Source organism: Trichosurus vulpecula, chromosome 2 (assembly GCF_011100635.1).
Source record: "Trichosurus vulpecula isolate mTriVul1 chromosome 2, mTriVul1.pri, whole genome shotgun sequence".
Taxonomy (NCBI): domain Eukaryota; kingdom Metazoa; phylum Chordata; class Mammalia; order Diprotodontia; family Phalangeridae; genus Trichosurus; species Trichosurus vulpecula.
The window spans coordinates 37,108,872-37,136,314 of NC_050574.1; the positions used below are offsets into that span (position 1 = coordinate 37,108,872).

Below are 27,443 nucleotides of genomic sequence, written 5' to 3' on the forward strand. Positions count from 1 at the left end.
TGGCCATCCTCCATGTCTGGAATGCTCTCTCCCTCCCAACTAAAATCCCACCTTCTATTGGAAGCTTTCCTCAGCCCCTCTTAAGTCTAGTGCCTTTCCTCCATTAATTACTTCCTATTTTTCCTGTGCATAGCTCATTTTGCATATATTTGTATGTTCTTCCCTCTTCCTGCCCACGACTCCCCCCCACCCTTGTAAGCTCCTTGAAGACAAGGATTGTCTTTTGCCTATTTTTGTATCCCTAGTACTTAGCATAGTGCCTGGCATGTAATAGGCACTTAATAAATGTTTCTTAATTGACTGGCTGATTGAAAATCTAATTTTACAAGATGTGCCACACCCCCTAGGATTCTGGAAAAAAAACCCAACACACTCCTTGGCCAAGGTCACCCTGGAGATCTGGTGGTGCCACAGGCTGAGCAGAAGGTAGGAAGTGAAGGCTAGGCCCCATGCCAGCCCAAGGTCCTTTGCTAGTCACTGACCCTGTATGCCCTGCTCTGGTCTTATTGCATCAGGCTTGGGGAGGTACCCCGACCTCGGCCCCTGAGGGATGGCACCTGGACCATCTCCCAAGAGCCTGACATGGGCAGGATCCTTTCCAGCCTAGTCAGATTCAAACCCATCCTAGTGTGCTGAAGTGGTTTCCATGAAGAGAAAAATGAATAGCTTTTGACATAGAAGGAAAAAGACACTGTCAAGGCATGCTGAATGTGAGGTCCTAGAGAAGAGAGCCTATAGGTATAGAGCCATTTGGACAATTACTCAGAAAACCTTCTAAGTGAGAAGTTAATTAGTTCACAGCTGGATGTAGCTTAAGGCTTTATTTTAAGCTGTTGATTAGTTTTTGGTTTTTTGAGTTTCACATCTATGGTTTCATCACATTCAACTCCAAATGAAAACGTTGGCTTCACGAGGAGAGTACCACTGTCCTTCTGTGTGCAGACAGAAAGATCAGAGTTACCTTCCCATGCATGAGAAGGCTGCATCTTCTGTTAAGAGTTTAAGAACATTCAAAGAATGACTGGGAAGGGCCTGAGATCAGGCCAGATGGGAATCAGTTGAAGGAATTGTGGGTGTTTAGCTTGGAGAAAAGAAGATTAGGGAAAGGGGGAAAATATGATATCCTAACCCTACTTTAAAGGAAAATCTGACGTGTTTTGCTGTGGAAATCCTTCAGTATTTCAGGGAGCCTCTGGGTTCAGTTTCACTGTGCTATTGTTCTGGAGTCCTTCCGTCTTGGGGCCCAAAAGGCCTTGTGACTTCCTGTGGCCTAGTTTCCAGGGGACAATCACCAGCAGCTGGATTTGTAACATCATTTACTGCCCCTCCCACTACGTCAGTCTCATCCTATACATAGCTTAGTGTCAGTTTCTGCATCGTGTTTGTACATCTTCTGGGAACTCTGAGCCATCGGTGAATGGAGCCATCACCTTGATCATAGCTATTAATCCAGGGGATAACTCATTAAGACCTTTTGCTCAGCCTGTACTCCATGGGAGGATCATGACACTGAGGGTCTCATATAATGTCTGAGCTCTGATTACTCCAGCAAGAAGAGATTGAGTTATGGAAAAAGATAATTCTGCTCTATCCCACTGAACTAACAGAATTTCTTTGGACTTGAATGTTATAAAAATTTATTTTTTTCCCCTACAGGCACATTCCTCGATAGGGTGGCCTTCCTCCACTCCTGCAGATACTGAGACCACCGCCTTCTTTAATTTGGCTTGCCTGTTCCCCTTACATATCAGGCAAGAAATTGCTAGTAATTAGTAATTGTAGATCCTTGGAGGATTCCACATGGCCTTTGAGCTGAGCACCTCACAAAAGGACCTGGATTTACGGTTCCCATCCCTATGTCATTGCGGTAATGGCACCGCTGACCTTTGGGGCCATCATCCAAGTCATTAAATATGGACTAGAAACTCTTTGATGTTGATCCCATGTTGGGACTCCTGAGGCTGATGGAATACATCCTGTCAAATGAGGACCCAGAAAGCTCCTCTGGGTCAATAGGGGTACCGCCTTGCCAAGTGCTCTGTCTGGAACTTCCCACTTCAGAGTCAAAATCTGTTGATGAGTAATTACTGTATTTGTCTCACTTCATCACTTAATAAACATCTCATAGGCATTTGTCAATTAAAAATAGCTCATTAGCCTTGGGCTCATCCATATGCACGTCAGGGTTGTATTGGGCAAGCTGGTAATAGGCTTTCTTGACCTCTGTCAGGTGGGGGTGGGGTGGGGGGAGAAGTTCAAGGAACTCACAATATCTGGTAATAATTATTTTTGGCTGAGGAAAGGGTGCTTGTTGAAATGAAGGCTGCTAGTGGATAGAGCTCTGTGGGGAGCCAGCTATATCCTGTTTAGGCCTCTTAGGCCTCTGCAAAGCAGGGTCAATTGAAAATGGGCCCCTGCATGGCAAGGCCAGTTTTAGGATGAGAAGACTTGGCAAGGAAAATCTGCCTTTGTAGCTGACTACCCACATGGGTGATGACAGAAATGTTTCAGCCTGGTTATCTATATGCAAGAGAACATAAATGTTTCAATTTGGTTAGCCTTGAGTAAAAATAGTGTCTCACTCATAGGAACAAGGAGATAGAAAACTTAATCAATGCTTTATTGTACTTTTCTTTGAAGTCAGGATGACTCAGTAATTAACCTGTATAAAATACTGTCAGTAACTCCATTAAAGTCAGTCTATAGCTTGACTATACGACCCGCCTAGCCCCATGTCTTTGTCTTTTTGTGTCAATTACTTTATCATATATTCATGCCATTGTGGGCTCAGTTGGCGCCAGGAGTAGGGACAAGTTGAGGACTTGAGATGAAGTAATGTCTTACCAATACAGGCTCTAGAGCACATTCAAATGAGAGGTAAGAGGAATATTCCACTAGGCTTACTGGGGGATTGTAGAAATTTTAGAGATTTAGAGAGTTAGAAAAGTAGATTTCACAAATTTAACTATGGGACAGATACAATTTAAAGATAGGGATCTGTATCTGCAAGTATTAAGAAAAATTATAACAAAGAGGTTTTTGTATAACAGAAAAGCAAAAACAAGAAGGTACAATTGATTCAGAAAGATGGGAAATTATCAGAAAACGAATTTGTAAAAGATTAAGGGAAGATGGACCAGAACACTTCCCAATGTCAGCCTTTTCCATATGGAACATTTTAAAAATATGTCTTACTCCAGAAGGAAAAGTTCCTATGGTACAAAGAACAATTAAGCATGATGTTGGAGTTGTGGAGAGATCTTGTGAGCCTCAGCCCAGGGATGGATGACAATAACCCACTGGGGGTAGACTAGCTAATTGGGAGTTACCAAAGTAGAAAGGGAAAAGAAAAATGCCCGATTTCTAGAAATCCTTTTTGTGTATCCTGTCAATTTTCTGTCTGTATTTGTTTTGTGTTATGTGTCTCTGTGTGAAGAGAGTATGTTATCTGACTCTTTGTTGTTAAAGCTGTTGAAATAAAGAAAATGCTCTTTCTTTCTCCCTTCATTCCAATTCTGGCCAAATTTGGAATGTGAAGAGAGATAAGAAAGAAAACGGGGATCTTTTCCCCTTAGAGTTAAGTGAAATGTGTTACTCCTAAATTTGATGTTTAAGTCAGAATTTATTATACTATTTGGCATTAAGACAAATTTGGAAAATGTATAGATCTGAAAAAGAGACACTTTGAGTTTCCCAGCATGGGGGAGAAGGGACAAGGTGCCACTGGATCTTTTCCAGAGTCCCAATCACCTTGGCTGGAGGATTCAAGGTTCTTACTTTCAAAAAAGTTTTTAAGGAGTGAACACAGAAGTAAAATTTACTCAAGTTAAAATTAGAACTATTAAGATCTTTTCAGGGCTGCAATAAATGTTAGAGCAGCTAAAAATTCTTTAGCAGATTCTGTTAACCATAGATAATCTGGTGAAGCATATGAAACTTTTTTGAAAATAATAATACACTTATGAATGTGAAGAAAATTCAGTTTAAATGACAAAAGATATATATTTTTTCTATATCCCCCTCCAATCCATCTGTAGACTCCTTGGGGGGTTAAGAATTCCAGCTCAATGTCAGAAGTATATACAAAGATGTTTTATTTCTTGTATGGTTAATAAGAATCACCATGAGACTAGTATAAATAAAAAACTGGGAAAAGGACTTTAAAAAAATCTAGAATGTGCTTTCCCAATTTGTAGAATTAAGAACTTCAGCAATGATCTTATAAACAGAACTGGAAAATATTTAATAACATAAAGGTATTAAATAAATCAATAGAGTTAATAAGTAGTTTTTTAATATACAACTACAGAGATCCTTATGTGCAATTTAGTGACCCTCATTCCTATTTGAGTTGAAAAAAGTGGCTTAAAGCCTTCAAAATAGAGAAATAAAAGCAGAGAATGAGAGCCAATCTGAGCATATCTTACCCAAAAGACTGTTACTTACTATATTCCTGAGAAAACAAAAATATTTCTTAGAATAGGAATTATCTCAATAGATATTTCTAGCTTGCTGGGGTCTTCCTAAGTTTGCTACTTGGAAAGTTTAAAAAGTGATTCAACTGTGAATATACAATAGAGAGTTGACTCCTTTTCAAAATTGCCGCGCTTACTAGCTGTTTTTTCTTATTTAGGCCCTTTATTTTGATGTTTTTTCACCTAAAGCCTCAATGTAAATTAAATTATAATAACATTGAAACTGCAAAAATGAAAATACATGTTGCAACAAAAGCTCTACTCCCTGTTCTCTACTTTGCTACTTTGTTGCCCTCTCATACCCCACTGACAACAGCCCTGGACCCTTGGGCACCCTGGCACCCATGCTTCTAGGCAAGCAGAGGAACCTCTCCTCTCAAGCCCCCAAGTCCTTGCTCCCACACCACCAGAACCTGGAATTTTTGCTCCAAGTTTCCCAAAGCCCAGCAACTCCTATTAGGAAGCAAAGGTTCCTCAGGGACCCTCCTTAATGACTCCTCAGACCTTTAATTCAGGTGTTGGACTCTACAGCTTCCCAGCACTCCCCGGTCCTTAGTCCTCCTCCCCTTTCCCAAATCCCTGGCTCGACCACTCCCAATCCACAGCTAAACTCTGCAACTGTGGGGAGAGAAGAAAAACCTCTATGCTTGGTAAGCCCAATATATGTAATGATTTGGGAATGCAATTAATGTCATCTGAAATTTTTCTGTTTGTATTATTATTGTACTTCTAAATTGTAGTAAAATTCTCCTGTATTGTAAAACTTGAGTGAATGTTGTGAGCTAAAATTAGTGTTAGACAAAGCAATTTTTAATCTGAATTTTGTTGAAACTAAAAAATGGAAACAACTGTGTAAAACTGGGTTAAGTTACTTTCTCAGCCTTGCTAACCCTGTCTTATGTTTTATAATCGACATTTAAAAAACCAGGTATTCCTGCCTTTACCTGTACTTAATAGAATGTCACAGCTAAAACAATTCAGCCAGCACTTATGAAACTTGTAAGATTGTTAACTAGGTTTTTTGGGATTACTGCCTTAATGTTAAAAACCAGTAAAGTTCTAGAGAGAGAGAAGGAATTATGTCCTCCCACCTTTTGGGCTAGATTCATAGGTAGGTTCTATTAAATCTAATATGAATATTAGCTATGGTAAAGATATTGGTTATTGTGAATTATTATTATTAATGTTCAATTAATTGTCAAACTCCTCTGCCTGGAGGGGAAACTGACCATACCTTGTTAGCAATGATTCAAATTCCTTAGGCTTCCTTTTTACCTGGGCCAAAAGAAGTAGTTAGAATATTAGCCCAGCACATTTTAAACCGACCTGCTTATAATAGTTGATTCCAAAGTGTTTGTAAAACTTTCCCAAGAAAAATGTGAATGGAACTTAGAAATGTATATTTGAATAATTAAAAAAGGGGTACATGTTGTTCTTTGGCATTGAGAAATTTATTAACTATACAGCCCCAAGAAAATTCTATTTACTTTAAGTTTACTGTTCAATAAGGGGATGGTGGTGGAATTCATTCCCAGGGACATTACGAAGATCACATGATTATAAAGGTGCTTAGCACAATGCTTGTCATAAAATAAATGCTATTTGAATGTAGACTGTTTTAAGTTAAATATAATTGCTTCATATTCATTAATTTTATGTGAATTTTCTTCAATGTGAGGTAAATGATTCTCTGTATCAGGCAATTTGGGATCACATCTGACTGAGGTAAAGCCACCGGAATGGTAATTAATTGGTTTTGGTTTTGAAGTTGATGATAATTGTTTATGATATTGTTGCATTTCTAAAATTTTCCTTGTTGTATAACTTGGTAAGCAACTGTATCATCTGTGTTGTTAGAAAAGCAATTTCTTTTATAATCTAAATGTTGTTAGGCTAAGAATTGTACTGAGTTAGAAAACTTTTAAATCATTCTAAGTGACCATGTATTGTAATATTTTGTAGTGTTGTAATTTAAGAAATCATAAATTAGCAAATTTTGTCTTTAATTGTTTTGCTATCATTTAGGAATTTGTGAGATTGTTAATTAAGCTTAAGTCTAGTATTTACAAAACAGTGTTTAGTTTTCTCTCTTTTTTTTCTCTTCAATTATGTGGAAAAGTTTTCGTGATCAAATTTAAAAATTGTTTAGTACTTAGAAATTAACAATAATAATATCAGGATAAATTGTAAGCTGTTTCTGAGAAAGAGACATATTTTTATGAAGAAAAGTTTTGTAAAATCCTATGCATGATTTTTAGAAAGCCTCGACCTTGAATAATTATGCTCCAAAAAAAGGCAAAAGATAGCAGACAGGCCCAAGGTTTTTCTATTAACCCCTTCCTGAGATTCATGCTACTTCTCCTTATTTTGTAAAATTGCCAAGACCCTTGTGGGCTAGTTCATCAGCCCTGGAAAAGAACTTGTTTGATTTCTGTAAATTCTAAACAATGAACTTGGCTTGCTGAGAAACTGCAAGTTTATGTACAATAGATAAAAAGGATTCTAAGAGTAGTAGTATTTTTCCTGTGAACAGTCTCTCACTGCTAACAATGTGAGATTCTGTTACAACACCTCTTTGACTAAGAAACTTTGTGATATCTAAGAATTTTGTGATAACTAGAAACTTTGTTACAATACTTTGGAATTAGTGTTACTTAAGGACTTTTTCACCAACTTAGTAAAGCTTTAAGAACAAGGGTAGAAATGCATGCGAGTCACTTAGGGCTCACTTTGTAAATGTTCCTTAAGCAATGTGAGAATGTTATTTTGTTATTTGATTAACATCATGCTTGTCTAAAGTTTTGTTACAACTAATGATGCTTAAAAAAAAGAAAGGGGTTTATGATATACTTTGTAAATGCCATCAAAGAAACATGGCATGACTAAAAGGTTAAGATTCTATATGCATTGTGTTAAAAATTGACAATTTAATGTATTTATGTATGTATTGAAGCCTGTTATTAATTCCTTAAGTGAGATCTCATCCTCCTAGTGAGGAAATTAATAATGGATGTATGTGAAGTATAAGACACTGGCTTTTGATGTGAATTTCTTAAATATGACAATTGGCCATGGTTCAAATTTTGAGTTTGTAAAAATGATCAGAATTATAAGGATTAGAAATGGTAATTTAAAATTGTGCTAAGATCAGTCTTGTAGGACAATGGACAGAAAGCTGATCCCTATAGAAAGACAAGAAGAAGAAGGTATTGTGCTGGATATGGCCAGAACAGATACCAAGGACCAGAGGGTTTCATTAACGATGTTCCTGGCCAGACAGCTGTATAAGAAAGGACTTTTTGAATTTTAAAAAGACAATTGCATTTTTTATTTCTTTTTGAGTCTATGTATCTATATTCATACAGGGGACTACCCCCTTTGATTTGTCAATGCGTCGATCAGTCCTTCCCATATTTACTTAAATGGGTGATGGTTAAGGGGAAGAATTCACGTGTATCTATAATGGTGAAGTGTCTACAAAAGAGAAAGGGGGGATTGATTGGAATGCTGAAAGAGTGAAATGCCCCTCTTCCTGGCATTGATCCAGAGGGGGTAGCAAAAACAATTATCGGTATTTTCAAAAAATTTAACCCATTTAATAACATATTTTGACTATTTTCCATATACTACCTTATATTCTTTGTTTGGTCATAGTAATTTTTTGTCTACCTTGTGTCCTTAGGATAATGAACGCTATGTTTAAGCCACTTAAAATTACAGAATAAAAACGGGGGAGATGTGGGGAGTCAGCTATATCCTGTTTAGGCCTCTTAGACCTCTGCAAGGCAGGGTCAATTGAAAATGGGCCTGTGCATGGCAAGGCCAGTTTTAGGATAAGAAGACTTGGCAAAGAAAACCTGCCTTTGTAGCTGATTACCCACATAGTAGATGACAGAAATGTTTCAGTCTGGTTATCCATATGCGAGAGAACATAAATGTTTCAATTTGGTTAGCCCTGAGGAAAAATAGTGTCTCACTCCTAGGAACAAGGAGATTAAAAACTTAATGGATGCTTTATTGTACTTTTCTTTGAAGTCAGGATGACTCAGTAATTAACCTGTATAAAATACTGTCAGTAAATCCATTAAAGTCAGTCTATAGCTTGACTATACGACTCACCTAGCCCCATGTCTTTGTCTTTTTGGGTCAATTACTTCATCATATATTCATGCCACTGCGGGCTCAGAGCTCTGAACCTGGAGTCAGGAAGACCTGAGTTCAAATCCCACCTCAGCTACTTACCAGCTAGCTATATGATCAGGGTCCCTTTAATCTCTGTCTGCCTCAGTTTCCCTAACTATAAAAGGAGTATAATAGCAGCACTTACCTCGCAGGGTTGTTGTGAGAATCAAATGAGATAATATTTGGGCTTAGAACCAGTGCCTGGTACATGGAAGGAGATTAGTAAAGGTTTGTTTCCTTTACTTCCTAGGGAGGAAAAGAAAAAAGGTCTGAAGAGCTGAGCTGGAAAGGATGCTGCCCACGTCAGGCTCTTGGGAGATGGTGAGAGTGCCATTCCTCTTCCAGAGGACCCTCTCAGAATCTCATAATTTGAAAACTGGAAAGGACACCAGAAGTCACCGAATCCAGCTGTGCCTGAACAAGCATGCTCCCTACCCCATCCCAAACCAGGGCCACTCAAACTTTTTCTTGAACACTTGTACTGAAATGATAGCTCTCATCCTTAGGAAGAGTTTCCTCATGCCAAGCCTAAATCTGCCTCCCTATTAGTCACTTCCACCCACTGGTCCAGGCACTGCCTCTGGAGGACTCCAGTCCCTTGACCAAATGGCAGCCCCTCAAATACTTGGATCAGTGCTCTGCACCAAGAGGACCTGGATAAAAATCCCAGCTCTGTCCCTTATTCCCCATGTGACCATAGTTAAGTCACTTTACTACTCTTGGCCTCAGTTTTCCTGTCTGCAAAATGAGTAGGTTGTGCCAGCATGCTACCTGGGGTCCATGGGGAAATTTTAAGGAGTCTACAAATCTGTCTTTTAAAAAAATATATTTTCATATGGAATTCAATATAATTGATCTCTTTCGTAATTCTGTGTATTTTATGCATTTAAAACATGATCTGTGAAGGGGTCTGACTTCTGGTGTCCCTTCCAGTTTTCAAATGTTGGGATTCTGAGGGGGTCCTCTGGAAGAGGAATGGCACCTCTACCATCTCCCAAGAGCCTGACATAGGCAGGATCCTTTCTAGCTCAGCTCTTAAGACCTTTTTTCTTTTCCTCCCTAGGAAGTAAAGGAAACAAACCTTTATTAATCTCACCGGGTTGTCCAAGGAATTCAGGATACAAAAATGGACAAGTCCTGACCTAGGTGACCTCATAATTGACTTTCACCTCTAAATGTATGAGCATAAAAATTACCATGGTCTGCCTGTCCCTTCTCCAAGCTAAGTATCCCCCATTCCTTCATAGCCTCCAGTCCCCTCACCACTCTCACCATCTTCCCCAGCCTAGCGATGTCTTTTATAATTAGGAGACCCTTTTGGATTACTTGTTATCTCCTTGTGGAGGCTGTGCACACACCCATTGATGGACAGCCTAGGTGACAGGACTGGGAACTTCTACTGGGTCCTGCCAGTATTATCTTAGTCTGGTTCAGCTTGGTATGGTTCAATGGTATGGATCAGAGCTCTCTCTCCTTTGTCCTGAGACCCTACAAAAGAGGTTTTTGTTGCAGACTTGCCTCCTCTGTTTCATTTTCTGGGCAGAGAACAGCAGAACTAAGAACTGACATGGGTCCATATTGGAGAGGGAGTGGAATGTGGGGGAGAATCCTGCTCTATGAAGGCACTCCCTTGGGACAGAGGTATTCTTTATCTTGTATATTGCTCGTTTGTACAATTTTTTTTTGCTTATTGTCTAACCCATTAGATTGTGAGCTCCTTGAGAGTTGAGAGCAGGTTCTATCTTTGCCCTTTTGGTATTCCCAGTGCTTAGCCCAGGGCCTGGCTCATAGTAGGCACTTAATAAATGTTGATTGACTGATAGAGATACATGGCAGTTGCATATCATCTCATGCCCAGAGATGGCAGCCTGGGAGAGGGGATCCCCACAGTCAGGTAGTAAGGATTACTGAACCTAGTTCTATAGAGAGAAGAGAGGAGATCCTGAACACTGTTGGGAATTCTTTAGCAATGGGTATTTTGAGAGTGCCAGGACCTACTCTTCTAGAGGGAGGAGAGAGAATATCCTGTAGCCCCTTGGAGAGGAGAGGATCACTCTGTTAGCCCCATGGGTTGGAAGAGCAGGAAGGGACAAAGCCACAACATGGGGGCTGGACTTTAACCTCTGCTATTCCTGTAGTTCAGCCAGCACAAGACCAAGGGAGGGGGTTTACCTTTCTCACAACTTCAAGATCATTTTTATTCTGGGATAAGTCTAAGCCCTTAGGGTAATTCCATAAGGCTAGAGGCCTATAGACACCTTTGGGGTATAAGTGAGACTCACTGGAATGTTGGAAGGAATTGCTGCTCAAGTGACACTAAGTTCATTTCCCTTTCAAGGGAAGTCCAAATCACAAGGTAGTGTTATGAGTCTGGGAGGACTCTGAGGGGCTGGTAGGACTTATTAGACAGGGTAGAAAGTTGTCTTGATTATTTAGAGGCTAATGTGAATCCTTTCTGGTTTTTGTACATGATACTTGGTGAAATAAATGCCCTCCTATACCAGCTATGTATTTTTACCTTGAGTACTTATATACGGTCTGGGAGGGGGCTATCTCCAGTTGTCCTGCTCTATATGTTGCCACAGAACTGAGATGGTGCTGGAGAAGAAAGTGAGGCCAGTGACCTTGCACAGCCCTCCCTCACTTAAATCCAATTCACTTGCAAGTCATGGCATCATCTTCCTGATGTCATGGCTCTTTTTGAGATTGAAGGACAAACAACAATAATAGGGACTGGGAACCTTTTACTAATAGTTAAGAGCTCTATCAATCCTATAATCTATGATTTCTGAAAGAAACTCTTGTTTGCTCATTTCTGATTATGACTTCATTTGGGGTTTTCTTGGCAGACACTAGAGTGGCTTGTCAATTCCCCTTATCCAGCTCATTTTACAGATGAGAAAACTGAGGCAAAGAGGTTGAAGTGACTTGCCCAGGGTCACACAGCTAGTAAGTGTCTGAGGTCAGATCAGAACTCTGGAAGATGAGTCTTCCTGACTCCAGCCCCAGCGCTCCATCCATTTTGTCACGTGGCTGCTCTTATCCCTATAATGGTAGGATTTCAATCATTATTTGTTGCATTGAATGGAATTGTATGTGGTTTGATGGAAAGTGGATTTGGAGTTAGAGTCCCTGGGTTCAAAATCACTGCTCTGACTAAAGCAACCCTATCTGGGGGCAAAATGAGTCACAGGGACAACTTTTTTTTATCCCAAGATTGGATTCAGTCCATTTAAGTACATAGTCTGTAATGCTGGGCCACAGGTTATATTTTTAAACTATAGTTCCAAGAAGTAAACACAACACTCTGGCTGTGGTCTGAGTAGAGCAGAGAACCAACTATTTTCACCCTCATTTTGGACACTACGTCTTTGTTAATCATATCTAAGTCCTAATCAGCTTCTTTGGGGCTGCAGTGACACCTTGCTGCCTCATCTGGAACTTGTACTAGTCCCTTCAGATCTTTTTCACATGAACTATTTTATCAGCCCTATTCTGTATTCGTGGAGCTGATTTTTTTTAAACAAAAGTGCAGGACATAATATTTTGTCCTTATTAAATTTCATCATCATAGATTTCTCCTAACTAACATTTCAGCTGGTTGAGACTTTTTGAATCCCAACTTTGCTATCCAACTGGTTACCTCTCTATCCCTAATTTGTGTCTTCTCAAAACCTGGGAGTCACAGTCCAAGTCACTGAAGAACATGTTAATAGTACAGTGACAAGAACAGACCCCCAGGGCACTCCAGTGCAGACATCCCTCCAAGGTGACTTGTACTTATTAATGACTATTCTTTGGGTCCAAGCATTCAGAGCATCACAGGATCATAGATTTAGAGCTGGAGGTGACTGAATCACCTGAGGTCATTGAATCCAACCCTTTCCTTTTACAGATGAGGACACTGAGGCCCAGAGAGGGGACGTAACTTACCTAGGGTCAGATAGCTAGCAGAAACTGAAGGGAACATTCAAACTCTGGTCTTCCTGATTCCAAGTCTTATGCTCAACCCACTACACCACCCTGCCTCTAACCCAGAGCTGAGTCTACCTGGCTGCTCTCTCATCTAGCCCACATCTCCCTTTACTCATATTTTCCCCTACCTAGAATCATTCCTTCAACCCTCTCGCTACGTAATACAGCCTGACTGACCCCTTTGTTGTTCAGTTGTTTCAGTTGTGTCCAACTCTTGATGACCCTCTTTGGGGTTTTCTTGACAAAGGTACTGGAATGGTTTGCCATTTCCTTCTCCAGTTCATTTAACAGACAAACAGGGTTAAGTGACTTGCCCAGGGTCACACAGCTAGTGAGTGTCTGAAGCTGGATTTGAACTCGGGAAAATGAGACTTCGGATCTGATACTCTATCCACTATGCCACCCTATGTTCCCCCTTGGTGTTAAGTAAATCCCTTCCCCTCTCTTGGCCTCAATTTTTCTGTCTGTATATAGAGGTATTGGTCATTCTTTGAGTGGTCAGATGTTTGTTGATAAACATTTATGACTTAACTCTTCTTCCCAAAGGAATCTACTCTGTGATAGGAGAGCTGGAGAGAGACACACAGAGATATAGGGACAGGAATAGAGACAGAGGCATAGTCATAGAGAGACAGACATAGGGAAAGAGAGAGACAGAGAAAGAGTCAGAAGCAGAAAAACACTCATAGACAGTGAGACACAGACACAGAGGAACGAGCCAGGGGAGACAAAGACAGACCACAGAGTGACAGAGGCAGACAGAAAGAGACAAAGAGAGACAGAGACTAAGGTAGAATTGGCCACAAGTGGGTGGTATGATGCAAAGCAAAACTCTCATTGGGAAGCTAGGAGACTTCCACTCTCAGTTTTTTCTTGACTCTCTGACCTGGAACAAATCAATTCCCCATAGTTACCTCATCTGTGACCTGAAGAGATTGTATTCAATGACATCAAAGCTGTGGCCCAGCTTCCAGGAGCCAAACAGAGTAACAGAGAGAGCTGCCTGGGTACTCAGACTTTATTAATACATCCTAAGCCACCCCACCCAGGAATACTGCAGGCTCCTCTTGCTTCTGCTGTGGCTGCCTGGGCTCATCCTCATCCTCGAGGCAAGAATGAGATGGTATAGCTTCGGGGGATGGTGGCAAAGCCCACCATCTTGGGGGAGATATCGATGGCCTCTTTTGGGAGCGGAGACTGGAAGCGAAAGTTCTGTAGGATGGTGGTGAGGAAGAGGAACAGCTCCATTCTGGCCAAGCCTTCACCAAAACAGTAGCGTTTGCCTGAGGAGCCAGAGTCAGAGCTGGTCAGGGTGGGGAAGGCCCTTAGAGCAGGAACTGTCAGAGCTGGGAGGGGCCTTAGAAGCCAGAATGTCAGTCCTGGGCTTTCCTAGGGGCTAAGGACCTTTCCTTAGAGGGAAGAATGTCAGAGCTGAGAGGAAACTAGAAGGTACAATGGAGAATTGGCTGGTAGTAAATTAGATATTGACTAATCGTGTGACTTTGGGTAAATCACTTTCCCTCTCTCTGCCCCAAAATGAGAGATATAAACTCTATGGCCCCTAAAGTCACTCCTGGCCTTAAGTCTATAGTCTTTTTGGACAAAAAAAATGCCAGACCTGTAAGGGACCTTAAAACACAGAAAAATCATAGCTGGGAGAATGTCAGCATTGGTAGATAGCTTAGAAAAAGACAAGTCGCACAGAACATGTTTGAGTCTTGTGCCACAAAAGACTTCCTCTAGGAGGCACTCATCTGTAGCAAGTAAAGATTCTGAAATCTTCCTACTTTGTCTTATTCTTCTTGGTAATTATCTGTTATGCTTTTTTTTTTGTTTTGTTTTTAAGCTAATGAAGGACCACGAATGCCATAAATTTCTACTAAATTTTGATGCCTGAAGTCAATGCCCCATTATCACACCCTAGGTATGGGTGTGTATAGACCACAGGATATCAGAGGTAGAAGGGCCCTTGCAACATGGAGCTTTTTTTCCCTCAACCTTCCTATACCGCCTTCTCAGCAGAGTACTTTGCCTCTTTTGAAGAGAAAATGTAAGCCATCCCTTGTGAGATCCCTATTCTAACCTATGGAACACTTCAAAAGCTGTCTAAAATATCCTCTCTTCTCTCTGTCTTTGTTCGATGGTCTGTCAAACTGGTGGCCCTCCTCCTTCCTGTTCCCTGGATTCCATCCCTCTCAATCTCACCGAATTCCTCATCAGGATTTCTACATTCTAAACAAATTGGTGTTATTTGCTGTTGCCTAAATTGGTCATTCAATTTTCATCAAAGAAACTCCTAAACTGGAGTGCCCTCCCTCCTTGTATTTAGTATCCAATTATACAGACACATGTTGTTTTAGGCTCCTTAACTTCCTTCAAAGTAAGTGGTACCACCTCTTATAGGTAGCCTTCTCTGATTCTCCTAGTGGTCAGTGCTCTTCATTTGCAAATTGTCTTATCTTCTCTTATTTACCTAACTTGGCCCCTTCCAGTAAAATGTAAACTCCTTGAGGGCAGGGACTGTTTTTCCTAGTCTTTGCCCCCTACCTCATAAGTACTTATTGGATTGAATGTTAGAATTGAGAAGGACCTTAAATGTCATCTAGTCCAACCTCTCATTTTACAAATGAAGCAGCTGAAGCCCAGAGAAAGGGAAGGGACTTGATCAAAATTACAGATTCATATTGTCCCAAGATTATAGATGCTGATCTGGAAGGGACCTCAGATACCCCTGAATCCCAGGTCTGAACTTCACAGTTGAGGAAACAGGCCTAGGGAGATGAAGAGATTTGCCCAAGGTCACTCAGGTAGGAAGCTTTAGAGATGGCACTTGACCAAGGACCTCTGACTCCAGGGCCAGGGCTCTTTCTAGCGTGTGCTTCTTTCTTAAAGAAGGCAGGACACTGGGGAGATTTGCAGGGTATATTTTCTGGAACCCTTAGCCCCATATCCATAGCTTCTCTGGAATCATCTACTCTCACTTAAGAGGCTTGGTCAACTGAAATTGACCTGAGGAGTAGCAGAATTAATTAAGAGAAGACTGGAGGAAAGGAAGGGTTTACCAAGCTCAGGCCACACTGGTTGGTACTAGGGATGAGTTGGGGTTCATGGAGGGGAAGAGAAAGGGCTTTCCTGCTCACCAATGGAGAAGGGGACAAAGGCATCACTCTTCTTAAACTGGCCCTTTTCATCCAGGAAGTGTTGGGGGTTGAAGGCTTCAGGGCAGGCAAAAAAGTTGCGGTCCCTCAGTACTGAGCCCAGCATGGGATAGACTTCTGTGCCCTAGAGTTGGGGGTGGGAGAGAACAAGAAAGAAAATCAGGGATGAAGTTTAGAAAGAAAGGCAGAAGGAAGGGAGACAAAGACAGGGAGAGAAAAAGAAAGAGGAAGAGAAAGTGGGGGAGGAGAGACACAGAGGGGGGGAAACAGAGATAGAGACAGAGAAAGAAAAACAGAGACAGAGAGGGAGAGACAGATGGAGATAGAGACAGAGAGAGACACAGAAAGAGAGAAATAGAGATAGAAAGAGAGAGAGAGAGAGAGAGAGAGAGAGAAAGAGAGAGAGAGAGAGAGAGAGAGAAAATATTTTGCTTCTGAAAAGGTAAGGTTATACAGTAGAATGAAAAGTAGTCTCAGAGGCAGGGAGACCTGGGTTAAAGCTGTCTCCAACATATACTAGCTAAGTGACCTGGGCAAGTCACTTAACCTTAGGACTGTAATTTGCAGAGAAGGTGCCAACCTCAATCAGTTCATCGAGGCCCCTGTATCAATGAACTCTTAAGTCCAGTCCTTATCCTTGTATTTAGTATCCAATTATACAGACACATGTTGTTTGCCCTAACTTGTCCCCTTCCAGTAAAATGTAAACTCCTTGAGGTCAGGGACTGTTTCCTCTTTGTCTTGTATTCCCATCATCAATTTCCAGTGCCTGACACATAGTAAGCCCATAAGAAATGCTAGTGATTGAATGGTTGATTGGCAGAGAGAATTAATAATAATGAATTATAGTAACACCAATAATGATGATGGTAAGTGTAGTGGGAGGGGGTTTTGGTGCCATCACCCCTAATCCATGGATTTCCCTCTTCTCCAGTTCAGTTGCAACAGAAGGGGCAAGTCACAAAGACAACAAGGATTTTCACTTTGTTACCCATTTGTCTTTGGATTTTTTGGAGAGGCAGCTGGCCTTTGAGTGATAGAAGAACAACTATGCCCTTGGTGGTAAAAATGGAGCTTCTCTGCTCTGGACACATTGGAAACAGGAAGTAGTTTCAAGGAGTGTGAGCTCTGGCAGTCAAGAGGAGAGACAGCAATGAAGAAATAACCCAGCTCTTAAGAATCTTTGCTTTTCCAATTTCACCTCTACCAGAGGGTAAGGGGCAAGAGAAGGAGGGGGAGAGGGAATATATTGCTCTTCCCTACAACCCCCTTGGTCGTATTGATTTGTATCACAACTAATGAGTGAGTAGGAGGATGGGAGCAGAGAGGATTAGAATGAAAACTCAAAGGTAGGAGCTGAGTCAAGCTTCAGAGACGAACCATTCCAGAGACCTCAGGAGACCCCATGGTACACTCTGTGCCCAGGAGGAGCAACATGAAGATGCCACAAGAAGGGAAAGGATAATGGGGCCCTGTAGCCTCAGAGGTGTGAATTGTCTTGGCCATGTGTGTTCTCTAAGCTTGTGTGTCTCTCCAATGTACTCTAATTACATAGCCATTCTTTCCAGTTACAACTAGGTGTGGTTGTGGGAGAGTGTGTCCCAGGTTCATGGAGGGGTGGGGAATGTTTTATTACTATTGTTCTTATGATATCATTTCAGTAAACATTTTTGCTTTGAGCTAACTGTCTACTGGCAGACTATAAGAGGTAAGTGTACCAGTGGGGGCTTGTGAGCTCTAGTTTTAGGAATGTGGACTCACAAAGTATCTTGAACCCTGGGGTATTATTAGAGGTTCCCTGGAGACCCAACCTATTAGTTCAAGTTGCAGGGGCAGCCTGGAGGGGGTACTAAATGCTAATAAATTATCTCCTTTGAGCCTCACAACAATATGTGCTATTATCATCCTCATTTTTCAGCTACCAGGTGGCTTTCTTTCAGACACTCTTCCTCTTCATTTAAATATCCTTTGCCATCCTGGGTTCTTTCCAAATTCATAGTTCATTTACACTGATGACATTTTAGGTTTATTACCTCCTAGGAGAAATGCTATTAAGAAAGCTTTTGTTACTACATCCTGAAACTAAGTGTCTTGGGAGACAGGCTAAGTTTACTATATAAAAAATGCAATGGACAAAACTTAAAATGTGTCTCATTTGACAACCAATCAGTACAACTTGGAGAGCAGTATCATTCCTAGGCAACCAATCTTCCTTTAGTTATAGTAAAGACTCTTTTAGGATAAATACAATTCATGACCACACATTTTGACTTGATAGCACTGAGGTTCATACTTTTTTTTTTTTTGCTAATTCTGAAAAGGAGAATATTGCAGAATTTTAGAGGCAGTGGTGCAGTGGGTAGAATAGTGGCCCTCAAGTCAGGAAGACCCAAATTCAATTTCTACTTCAGTCATTTACAAGTTGTGTGACCCTGGGCAAGTCACTTAGTCTCAGTCTGTCTCGATTTCTTCATCTGTCATCCTCATCACAAAGATAATAACATCTACCTTGCAGGGTTTTAGTGAGGATCAAGTGAGATATTTGTAAAGGACTTAGCATAGTGACCAACACATATAGTAGGCATTTAATAAATAATTTTTCCCTTCTTTTCAAATGAGGAAATTAAGTCATTGAATTTAAGTATGTAAAATGACTTGAATGAGAGAGAAGTTAGTTGAGGGTCTATTAGAAGTATGGTCCACAAAAACCCAATCTGCAATAAAGGGAAACTGAGGCAAAACTCTGCGCATGTATCAGTCCATTAGGGAGACTGGTTATCCTTAATGAATTGGATCCAAGACTCTGCTTGAAGGCTCCAAATATTTATAGGAAATGAGACAGCACTAAAAATAGAATGAGGTGGTACAATTCTTCCATTGGTCAATTCCAAAGGGGGCAGTCTAAATGACTGGTCAAAGGGAAATATCCATCAGTCACCAAAGGTTAGTCATTAGGCCTTCCACAAATCATCAATCATGTCTGTTTAGTCCAGGGGTGGGGAACCTGCATCCTGGAGGCCACATTCGGCCCTCTAGGTCCTCAAGCATGGCCCTTTGACTGAATCCAAGCTTCAAAGAACAAATTCCCTTAATAAAAGGATTTGTTCTGTAAAACTTGGACTCAGTCAAAAGGCCACACCCAAGGACCTAGAAGGCCACATGTTGCCTTGAGGCTGCAGGTTCCCCAATAAGCAGCAGGATTCTGGGACTTTCCACTGGCATATTCTGAATATTAAGTGCAGAAGAACAAAGTAAAATGGAGAATCTGTGTTTTCCGGTATATAGCTGCTCTTATGGTGCCTGGGGGAGGGGTAATACACCAAGTCTCAGTCCATTCCTAACACGGGTTAATATGGGCCTAAATAACAAACTGTAAATCAATGTAGTATAGCTCTACCAACTAAAAGCAACATAATCATCAATACTTAGTGGGTTAATTCATTCCAACCTACATAATTCTTATGCCAACAATTAAACCTAATTCTATACTATTTATCTGACTTGCAGACAATCACCGAGAGCCATAAATCACAATGAACTGAGAAAACACGCATCAAATTGAGTAGGGATATCAAAATTACAGAAAAATACCGGGAATCGGAGGAACACGGATGGATGGATGGACGTTCTAATCTAGGGTGCAAGGGGGGTTCCAGGAGACACAAGGGAGGATGAGGAGACATTTAGGGAAAGAGAATGGGGAAGCTCTCAGAGGTCAGGAAGGTAGAGGAGCATTTCGTGGCTGACAGCAATGGAGATGGTTCTGGAGTAGAAGGATGGAGGTGTGGGAGTTGGGGGAGCTAAGAGTGAGAGACTCCTACCTTGGGAAGAAGGTAGCCCCGGAATTTGGTGTCCTTTGTAACTCTTCGGGCCAGACCCATGGGGATCATGTCTCCAAACCTTTGGATCTCATGGATGACTGCTTCTGTGTAAGGCATCTTGGCTTTGTCCTCAAACTTGGGTGATCGGTTCCGCCCAATCACCCTATCAATTTCCTCATGGATTTTGGCTGTGGTTGGTGGGGGTAAGGAAACAGGATTCAGGAGTGTCAGAGAGATCCTGGGGAAGTCCCAAGAGAGCAGATGGGGTGTGGAAGGTGAGTATACCCTGAGGCAGTGGTGGGGAACACTTGGCCTTCTAGGTCCTTGGGTGCAGCCCATTGACCCAGTCCAAGTTTTATAGAACAAAGACTTCTATTAAAGAGATTTGTTCTATGAAGTTTGGATTCAGCAAAAGGGCTGCACTTGAAGATCTAGAGGGCCACATGTGGCCTCGAGGCAGCAGGTTCCCTACCTCTGCTAGGTAAGAGGATGCTGGGATGAGGAGCAAAGGGGATAATCTGTATTCCAGGGATGATGATGATGATGATGATGATGATGGTGATGTGTGCATGTATGCTCACATGTGTATCTGCATACATGTAAGATATTCTGGGAAGCTCCCCAGGCACCAAAGGACTTCTAAGGGGACTAGGGGAGGGGCGCTTACCTTCCACCTCTGGATGCTTCATTAGCAGAAGGAAGCCATAGCGAAGGGTCGTGCTAACAGTCTCAGTGCCCGCAAAAAACAGGTTTAGGGTAGTCATGGTCAGGTTCTTCATGTAGAATTCTGTGTTGGGATTTTTCTTTTCCTGGGAGGAGAAGGTAGACAGGGCTCAGAGGGCTCTAACCCTATATACATACACTTTCTTCACCTCTAGACTCTTCAGCCCCAAGGCCTCCTCTCCCCTCATGCCAACTCAATTTCCTTGAGTCTTAGCAATGTGCAGGGGTGGAAGGGAAATCCATCAATGGCACCTAAGCTGGGGATATCTCAGTTGAAAGGGATCCAAATGCATATCTACTCTCCTCAGAATTTAGATGAACATAGATTTAGTGTGGATAAGGGCCTTAGAGACTGTCAAATCCAACCAGTCCCATGAGGAAGTTAAGGCACAGAGAGGTTAAGACCTGTTCAGAGGAACATAGTAAGTGTCTGAGGTGGACCTTGAACCCAGGAATGCCTGGGTTCTACTGCAGTATGCTGCCTTCCAGAATCCCAGGATGGTAGAGCTGGGAGAGACCTCCGCAGCCAAGAAACCCCCACCTTGAACTTCCTGACAAGTGGTGGTCTAGCATCTGCTTGAAGACCTTCAAAGAGGGGGAAGCCACCAGTTCTCTGGGTAGCCCATGGCACTTTTGGACAGTTCTCACTGTCAGGAAGTCTTTTCTCCCCGACATCTAAATTCCTCTCTTTACCATTTCTCCCATTGCTCCTGGTTCTGCACTCAAGGACCAAGAAAACAAATCTAATATCCTCCATCCTATGTTTTATAGATGAAGAGACTGGGACCCAGGGAGAGGAAAGGACTTCCCAATGTCTTATGTAGAGTTAGGCAAGGTTGCTGGGACTAGATTATTGGGTTCCAACACCCCAGCCCCTATTCCCAGCTTGTGAATGTCTGACGGGTAGGGAGCGTGGAGAATGGGGAACGTCCATTTGTGTCTCTTTGTGTTGGCCTTGTCTTCCTGTGTCTCTGTTTTCCATTTTCTGTGTCTGTTTTTGTATCTCCATCTTTCTGTCTGTCTCTCTGTTTCTGTTATTCTCTATCCCACATCTCTGTGTCTCACTTTCTCCATTTGTCATTCAGTCTTTCTCTCTTTGCCATTCTACCCCCAAGTTGGCAATGACCTTCAGAAGTGTTAGGTATATCTGAATTTGTGCTCTGGGTTACTGCCTGACCCTGGGTTGTTTCTGGATCTACCTCCTGACACGTGCCACAGGGTACCTTTGAGCCTTGCCTCTGGAAGGCAGAGACTTGCCACCTAATGTGGCAAGTTCCTAGGGCACCAAAGGACTTCTAAGGGGACTAGGGGAGGGGGGCTCTCCTTCTACCTGTAGATGCTTTATTAGCAGAAGGAAGCCATAGTGAAGAGTTGCGCTGCCTGAGTCTGCCTGCTAACCTCTGAGACCTGCTGCCCATGTCTGTGAAGCCCACTTCCCAATGTCTGGGGGTTCCACAAGGGATCCATAACACCCTTGGTCTGAGGTCTTAGCTCATCCCCTCCATTTTCACCTGCCCACTGGGCTAGTACCTCCTGCATCTTGATCAGGAAGGAGTCAATGAAGTTCCGGGGGGAGTTAGGGTCCAGGGTGGCCTGGTTCTGCCGGACCTTCTCAGTGATGAAATCGTCCAGTCCTTGCAGGTCCTTGAATGCTTGCTGCTGAGGCCCTGGCAGGTGCTTCATCACTCCATAGAACATCTCATATAGCTGGGAAGGGCACAAAACAAGTCATGGGATACAGGGTGCAGGGGTAGGTGCCTGAGGGGTGCGGAGATAATGGTGGTGGTGGTAATCATCATGAAAGATGAAAGTTAAGGATAGGGAAGAAGGGTCATAATGGAGAATGGGTGGTCAGAACAGGGTACAGAGTTAAATTGGGAGCAGAGAGTCAGACTGAGGAATAGGGTACAGGAAGTAGAGGAAAGAAAAGAAAGCTGAGAATTAAGGGATGAAGGTGAGTTGAGACTCAAGTGGGTGAGAGAGAAGGTCTTGGGGGTCACCTGTCCCATGGATGTGGCTGTGAACTGGAAACTCCCCAGCATCATACGCAACAGGGACAGGAACTGTTTGTCCTCATATTCAAATCTATCACCAAAGACGATGGAGCTGATGACATTGGAGACTGTGCGGCTCAGGAAGAAGGTGGGGTCAATGGCAGCTCCTGTAACCCAGCCAGATCAACAGAGACACAGAGATAAGGAAGCACAGAGGGAGAATGATGAAGAAAGAGAACAAAGGTAGAGAGATTGAGAGGGGTCAAAGAGGAAGCAGTGTTAAAAAGGAACAGAGACCCATACAGAGGTAAAGAGACCAAGAGACATGGGGGCAGTATTTGAGAAAGATAGAGATAGAGATGAAGTTGAAGAAAAGAGGTGGTGGTGCATTTTTGTGGGAAGGGGGATCCATAGAGGATGGATAGGGATAGTGGAGGGAGGGAGGAAGGGAAAGAGAGAGGGAGAGGGAGGAAGGGAGAGAGAGAGAGAGAGAGAGAGAGAGAGAGAAGGGAGAGACAGATAGATAGACTCAGTTTCTGGCTCTTATATCTTCCTCCAAAGGACAGTCAATGACTCATCCCCAAATCCCATAGAGCAGGGAGATTAGATGCTAGAGGAGCAGTTGCCCTCTCCCTCCCTCCCTGCCCCATCTCTCACTCCCTCCTCCCTTCCCCCTCTTCCTCTCCCTCTTTCTCCTTCTGTCTGTCTGTCTCCCTCCCTCCCCCATCCTCCCTCCCCCTCTCCCTTTCCCTCTTCCTCCTTCTATCTCTCTCTCCCTCTCTCCTCTCTCTGTCAATCTCTCTCACACACACTCACACATACACAAACACACTTACACACACACAGGCACATATACACACATCTTTCTCATCTCCCCCCACCTCCTTTGAACTCTTGGGTTGCCCTGAGACCTGAAATGAAATAAAACTAAACCCTAGACAGGGAAGGTAACTTGCTCAGGTAACAAGTGGTAAAGTGGGGATCCATGCCCAGCTCTCCTGATTCTAAGTTCAGGGCCCTGTCCATGATCCCAGGCTGCTTCCCCTTATCTAGCATGTTAGCCGGAAGGGACCTTTGTGCCCATCTAGTCCAAAACCTTTTTTTTTTTTTACAGATGGGAAAACTCTTACCAAGATCACATATTCGGTGACTGAGAATGTAGAACAACACAGAGATAGATCACAGACCTGAAGTCATTGCTGTTCAGTCATTTCAGATGCTTCATGGTTCCATTTGGGATTTTCTTGGCAAAGATACTGGTTTGCCATTTCATTCTCCAGCTCATTTTACAGATGAGGCACTGGACTTGATATCAGAAAGACTCATCTTCATGAGTTCAAATCTGACCTCAGACACTTACTAGCTATGTGACCCCCTGGGCAAGTCATTTAACCCTGTTTGCCTCAGTTTCCTCATCTGTAAAATGAGCTGGAGAAGGAAATGGCAATTCACTTCAGTATCTCTGCCAAGAAATCCCCAAATGGGGCCCTGAAGAGTTGGACATGATTGAAATGACTGAGCAACAACATAGTTGATGCTGACCAGGCCCAATGTTCTGGAATATTTCTGAGGCCCACTCACCTTTTGTGCCTCGGAAAGCCTCAATGAGAAAGCCAGCTTCTTCTTGGATGCGCTCCTCAATGCCTCTCTTGCCCATGCCAAAATCCCTAAGGGTGGTGATGGAGAATCGTCGGAGCTGTCGGGCCCTCTCTCCATTGCTGAAGGCCACACCTGCTCATTGGCAAGAAGGAGGGAAGGAGCTCAGGGAAGACTGGAGATTCTGCAGGATCCCAGGTCCTGGTAAGGGATCAGAGGTGGATATCCAGGGAGAAAACAGGAGAGAGAGAAGACAAGGAAAGTTATGGAGACAGGGAAGAACAAAGAGATGGAGAGATGGGGGAAGTAAGGACACAAGTGGAGGTTTGGAAACAGAAGGATATAGGGAGAGGCAGAGAAATAGGGAGATGGGGGAGGTGAGGAGACAGGAATAGCAAGAATGGAGAAGAGAGAGGAGAGAATTAGAGAGACAAGAAGGGACAGAGAGATGGAATAAGGGGGGAAATGGGAAGGCAGAAGATGGAAAGACAGGGAAGAAGGTGGAGAGACAGAAAATGATAAAGAGGTGGAGGAGATGGGAACATAATGAGAGAATGAGAAACAAAGAGAAATGGGGAGATAAGAAGAGACACAAAGAAATATAGAAGGACTGGGCTGATGGGGAGAGAGGAAAAGACAGGTGGAGAGAGAGAGGGAAGAAATGGGAAGGCAGTTAGGGAAAGACAGAGATGGAGAAATAGGGAGATATGGAGAAAGGGACAGACAGAAAGAGATGGAGGGGATCGTGAAACAAAAAAGAGAAAGCTTGAGAGATGAGGGGTGTGGGGAGACAAGAAAAGGAAGAGAAACGGGGAAGGATGGAGAGATAGGGAGGGAAGCAGAAAGGCAGACACATGGAGATATCAGGAGAGATAGTTAGACAAAGAGAGATAGAGGGAGAAATGGAGAGAGACACAGAGATAGAAAGATAAGGAAGTTGAGAGAGAGATGGAGAGTCAAGGGGAGATATTGAAAGAAAGAGAGAGATGGTAGGTGGAGAAAGGTGAAGGAAAGAGAAAGAAAAAGTGTGGAGAGGAGAGACAAAGGAGGGAAGGAAAAACACAGGGAGAAAGGAATGCAAGAATAGCCAAAGAGATGAAGAGACAGTGAGAGACAAAGAAAGATGAAGAGACAAAGCAATGGAGAGAGATGGAAAGACAGGGAGACAGAGGGGGAGACAGAAATGGAAAAACAGAAAGAAGGAGAAAGAGGGAGGAGCAGATGGTTGAGGGAGGCGATGGTAGTCAGGGGAAGGGACAGAAGATGTAGGAACCCTGACCAGCAGCCTAGAGGAAGCCACATTGGCTTGGGGATAGGCACGCATGTGTGCATGTGCATATGTATGTGTGTGTGTGTATGTATGTATGTGTGTGTGCATGTGTGTCCCTCCCCAGACACTCACCGAATCCCTTAAAGAGCCAGTCGAAGGTGGCCTGCTCCCCCCGCCCAGAGAACTCCTCTGCCTGGTCCACCAGTGCCTCCTTCACGGCCTCATACCCAGTTAGGACGACAACGGTCCTCTGGCCTAGGTGCACTGTAAACACGGGCCCATATTTCTGCCCAATCTGGAGGAGACGGAGAAGTCGGAATCACACACACACACACACACACACACACATATATGTATATATACATTATATATACATTTTTCTTCTTTTGAGAGGCAGTATGGTGAGACCTGGGTTTAAATCCTTCCTCACATGCTAGCTGTGTGACCCTGAGCAAGTCACTTAACCTTTGCCTCAGTTTCCTCATGTGTAAAGTGAGGGGTTTGGACTTAATGGCCTGTTGTGTTTTTTTCAGCTCTGAACACATGACCCTCTGTTTAACAAGATATTTAAAAAAATGCTGGGTTTTTTCCTCCTTTGCCCTTTTTTTTTTCTGTGACAAGTCATGGCAACAAGCATTTATTAGAAACCTACTGTGTGTTAAGCACTGTATATAGAAAGGCAAAGGCAAAGACAGTCCCTGCCCTCAAGGAGCTGACAGTCTAATGGGGCCTATCTATTCCAAGCCCCTCACCTACACTGGGCTTCCTTAAACGATTCTGCAAAGTTACAAAAAATGAACCCCGTGGCCAAGCCAGACAGAACACATTTGATGCTGTACCTCTAGTCCCCATATTTGCCAAGAGATCTCTCTGGGCTCTCACATCTCCACCTCCTGCCCTCTCCCTCGGGTCTTCTCTCTCAGGCTCTCAGGCTGGCTCTCCAGTTCTTCTGGCCTCTTCTCCATCATTCCTCTGAATTGTCTCTTGCAGTCCAGCTCTGCCCATCCCTCCCCACAAAGAGGTTCTGTCCTTTTCCTGGAGACTCTTTCCCAAAAGATCATAAAACTTAGCCCTTAGAGCCCATCTAGCCTAATCTGGACATGTTGCAGAGAGGGAAACTGAGGACCAGAGAGAGGAAAGGACCTTTCTCAAATCTGTAGTGAGAAGCAGAGACTTTTTTCTGTCTCCATCTCTCTGTCTTTCTCCATGTCTCCTTCTCTCTGACCATTGCAGAGCTTCCCTCCAGCCACCCTAGAACCTGCTTATGCACCTGAGAGAGATACCTCTATCTCTCTGGTGCTTGTGTTTCTCTGTCTCTCTCTACGTCTCTGAGTCCTTCTCTCTGTGTCTGTTAGTATCCATGTCAGTCTCTTCCTCTGTTACTCTCTCCCTTTCTGTCTCCTCATCTCTGTGCATCATCCCCGGTCTCTGCCACCCTTGGTGACCATCGATTTCAATCTCTGTGTTTGTGATTTCATGGCTCTCACTGTCTGTGTCTATCTGAGCACCTGCCTCCTCCCCGCCCAGTCTCTTTATCTTTTTGCTCCTTGTGTCTCTCTCTCTATGTCTCTCTCAATCTGTTTCTCTGCCTCAGTCTCTCCATGTTTTCCCTCTTGTCTCCAGCCCCTCCACCCTCAGTACCTTCATGAGGGAGTCATACATCTGCTGGGTGTTGAGCTGCAGGTAGTTGCCGATGAAAGGCAGGGGGGTGGGCCCAGGGGGAAGGGTGCTGCGGACCTTCCTCTGTTTCCATACAGAGAGCACCACCAGGGCTGAGAGACAAAAGAATAGGGCTGCCAGTAGCAGTCCGGAGGCCAGCATGGTGGAAGTGGCAGAGGCCCCAACTGCAGTGTTGTCTGGGGTTAGGCAAGTGCTGAATCAGGAGTAGGGTTTAGGTGGTGTTGTCCCTGCCTTTTATGCCCAGGGATGGGGTTGTCACCTGGCACTGGTCCCAGCCCTCTTATATAACATTCTCAATCCTAACACATTCCTCCCCTGGGCCCCACGACTGTAGTCAAAGCTTAAGATCAAAGGGGAAAACAGAGTGGGAGTGGAGTGAGGTGGGGTCTCAGAAACTGAGGATCCCATTGCAAAAGTAAACCAGAGAAGAGTCAAGTTCCAGAGATGGAGGTTCAGAGAATCCCAGAGTCTAGAGATATAAGTTTTAGCAGGATCACAGAGCCCAGAGATGGGGCTATGGTGTTCTCAGATCCCAGCCATGGTGTTGATAGCCTGAGGACCCAGTCATG

The 27,443-nt window shown here is 43.2% G+C and overlaps 1 protein-coding gene across 1 annotated transcript; it reads right to left on the reverse strand.

Annotated features, from left to right (window-relative positions):
* Nucleotides 1-13,632: 13,632 nt before the first annotated feature.
* Nucleotides 13,633-27,061, reverse strand: LOC118840336 (cytochrome P450 2A13-like). The gene is made up of 9 exons (XM_036747817.1): nucleotides 26,836-27,061; nucleotides 25,327-25,489; nucleotides 23,910-24,059; nucleotides 22,335-22,495; nucleotides 21,865-22,041; nucleotides 20,279-20,420; nucleotides 19,612-19,799; nucleotides 15,773-15,914; nucleotides 13,633-13,915 (listed from the first exon to the last, which is right to left on the reverse strand). Exons 1-9 carry the CDS (start codon nucleotides 27,013-27,015, stop codon nucleotides 13,731-13,733), a joined length of 1,488 nt encoding a protein of 495 aa, XP_036603712.1. The 5' UTR covers nucleotides 27,016-27,061; the 3' UTR covers nucleotides 13,633-13,730.
* Between the last annotated feature and the right edge of the window lie 382 nt (nucleotides 27,062-27,443).

What these genes read in the sequence shown, in the direction of transcription:
- LOC118840336 (XM_036747817.1), bottom strand. Translation starts at nt 27,015, where the DNA reads ATGCTGGCCTCCGGACTGCTACTGGCAGCCCTATTCTTTTGTCTCTCA. An exon ending in TGTATGACTCCCTCATGAAG is followed by an intron (nt 25,490 to 26,835) that starts GTACTGAGGGTG and finishes CGTCTCCTCCAG; the next exon opens with ATTGGGCAGAAATATGGGCC. An exon ending in CTGGCTCTTTAAGGGATTCG is followed by an intron (nt 24,060 to 25,326) that starts GTGAGTGTCTGG and finishes GCCAATGAGCAG; the next exon opens with GTGTGGCCTTCAGCAATGGA.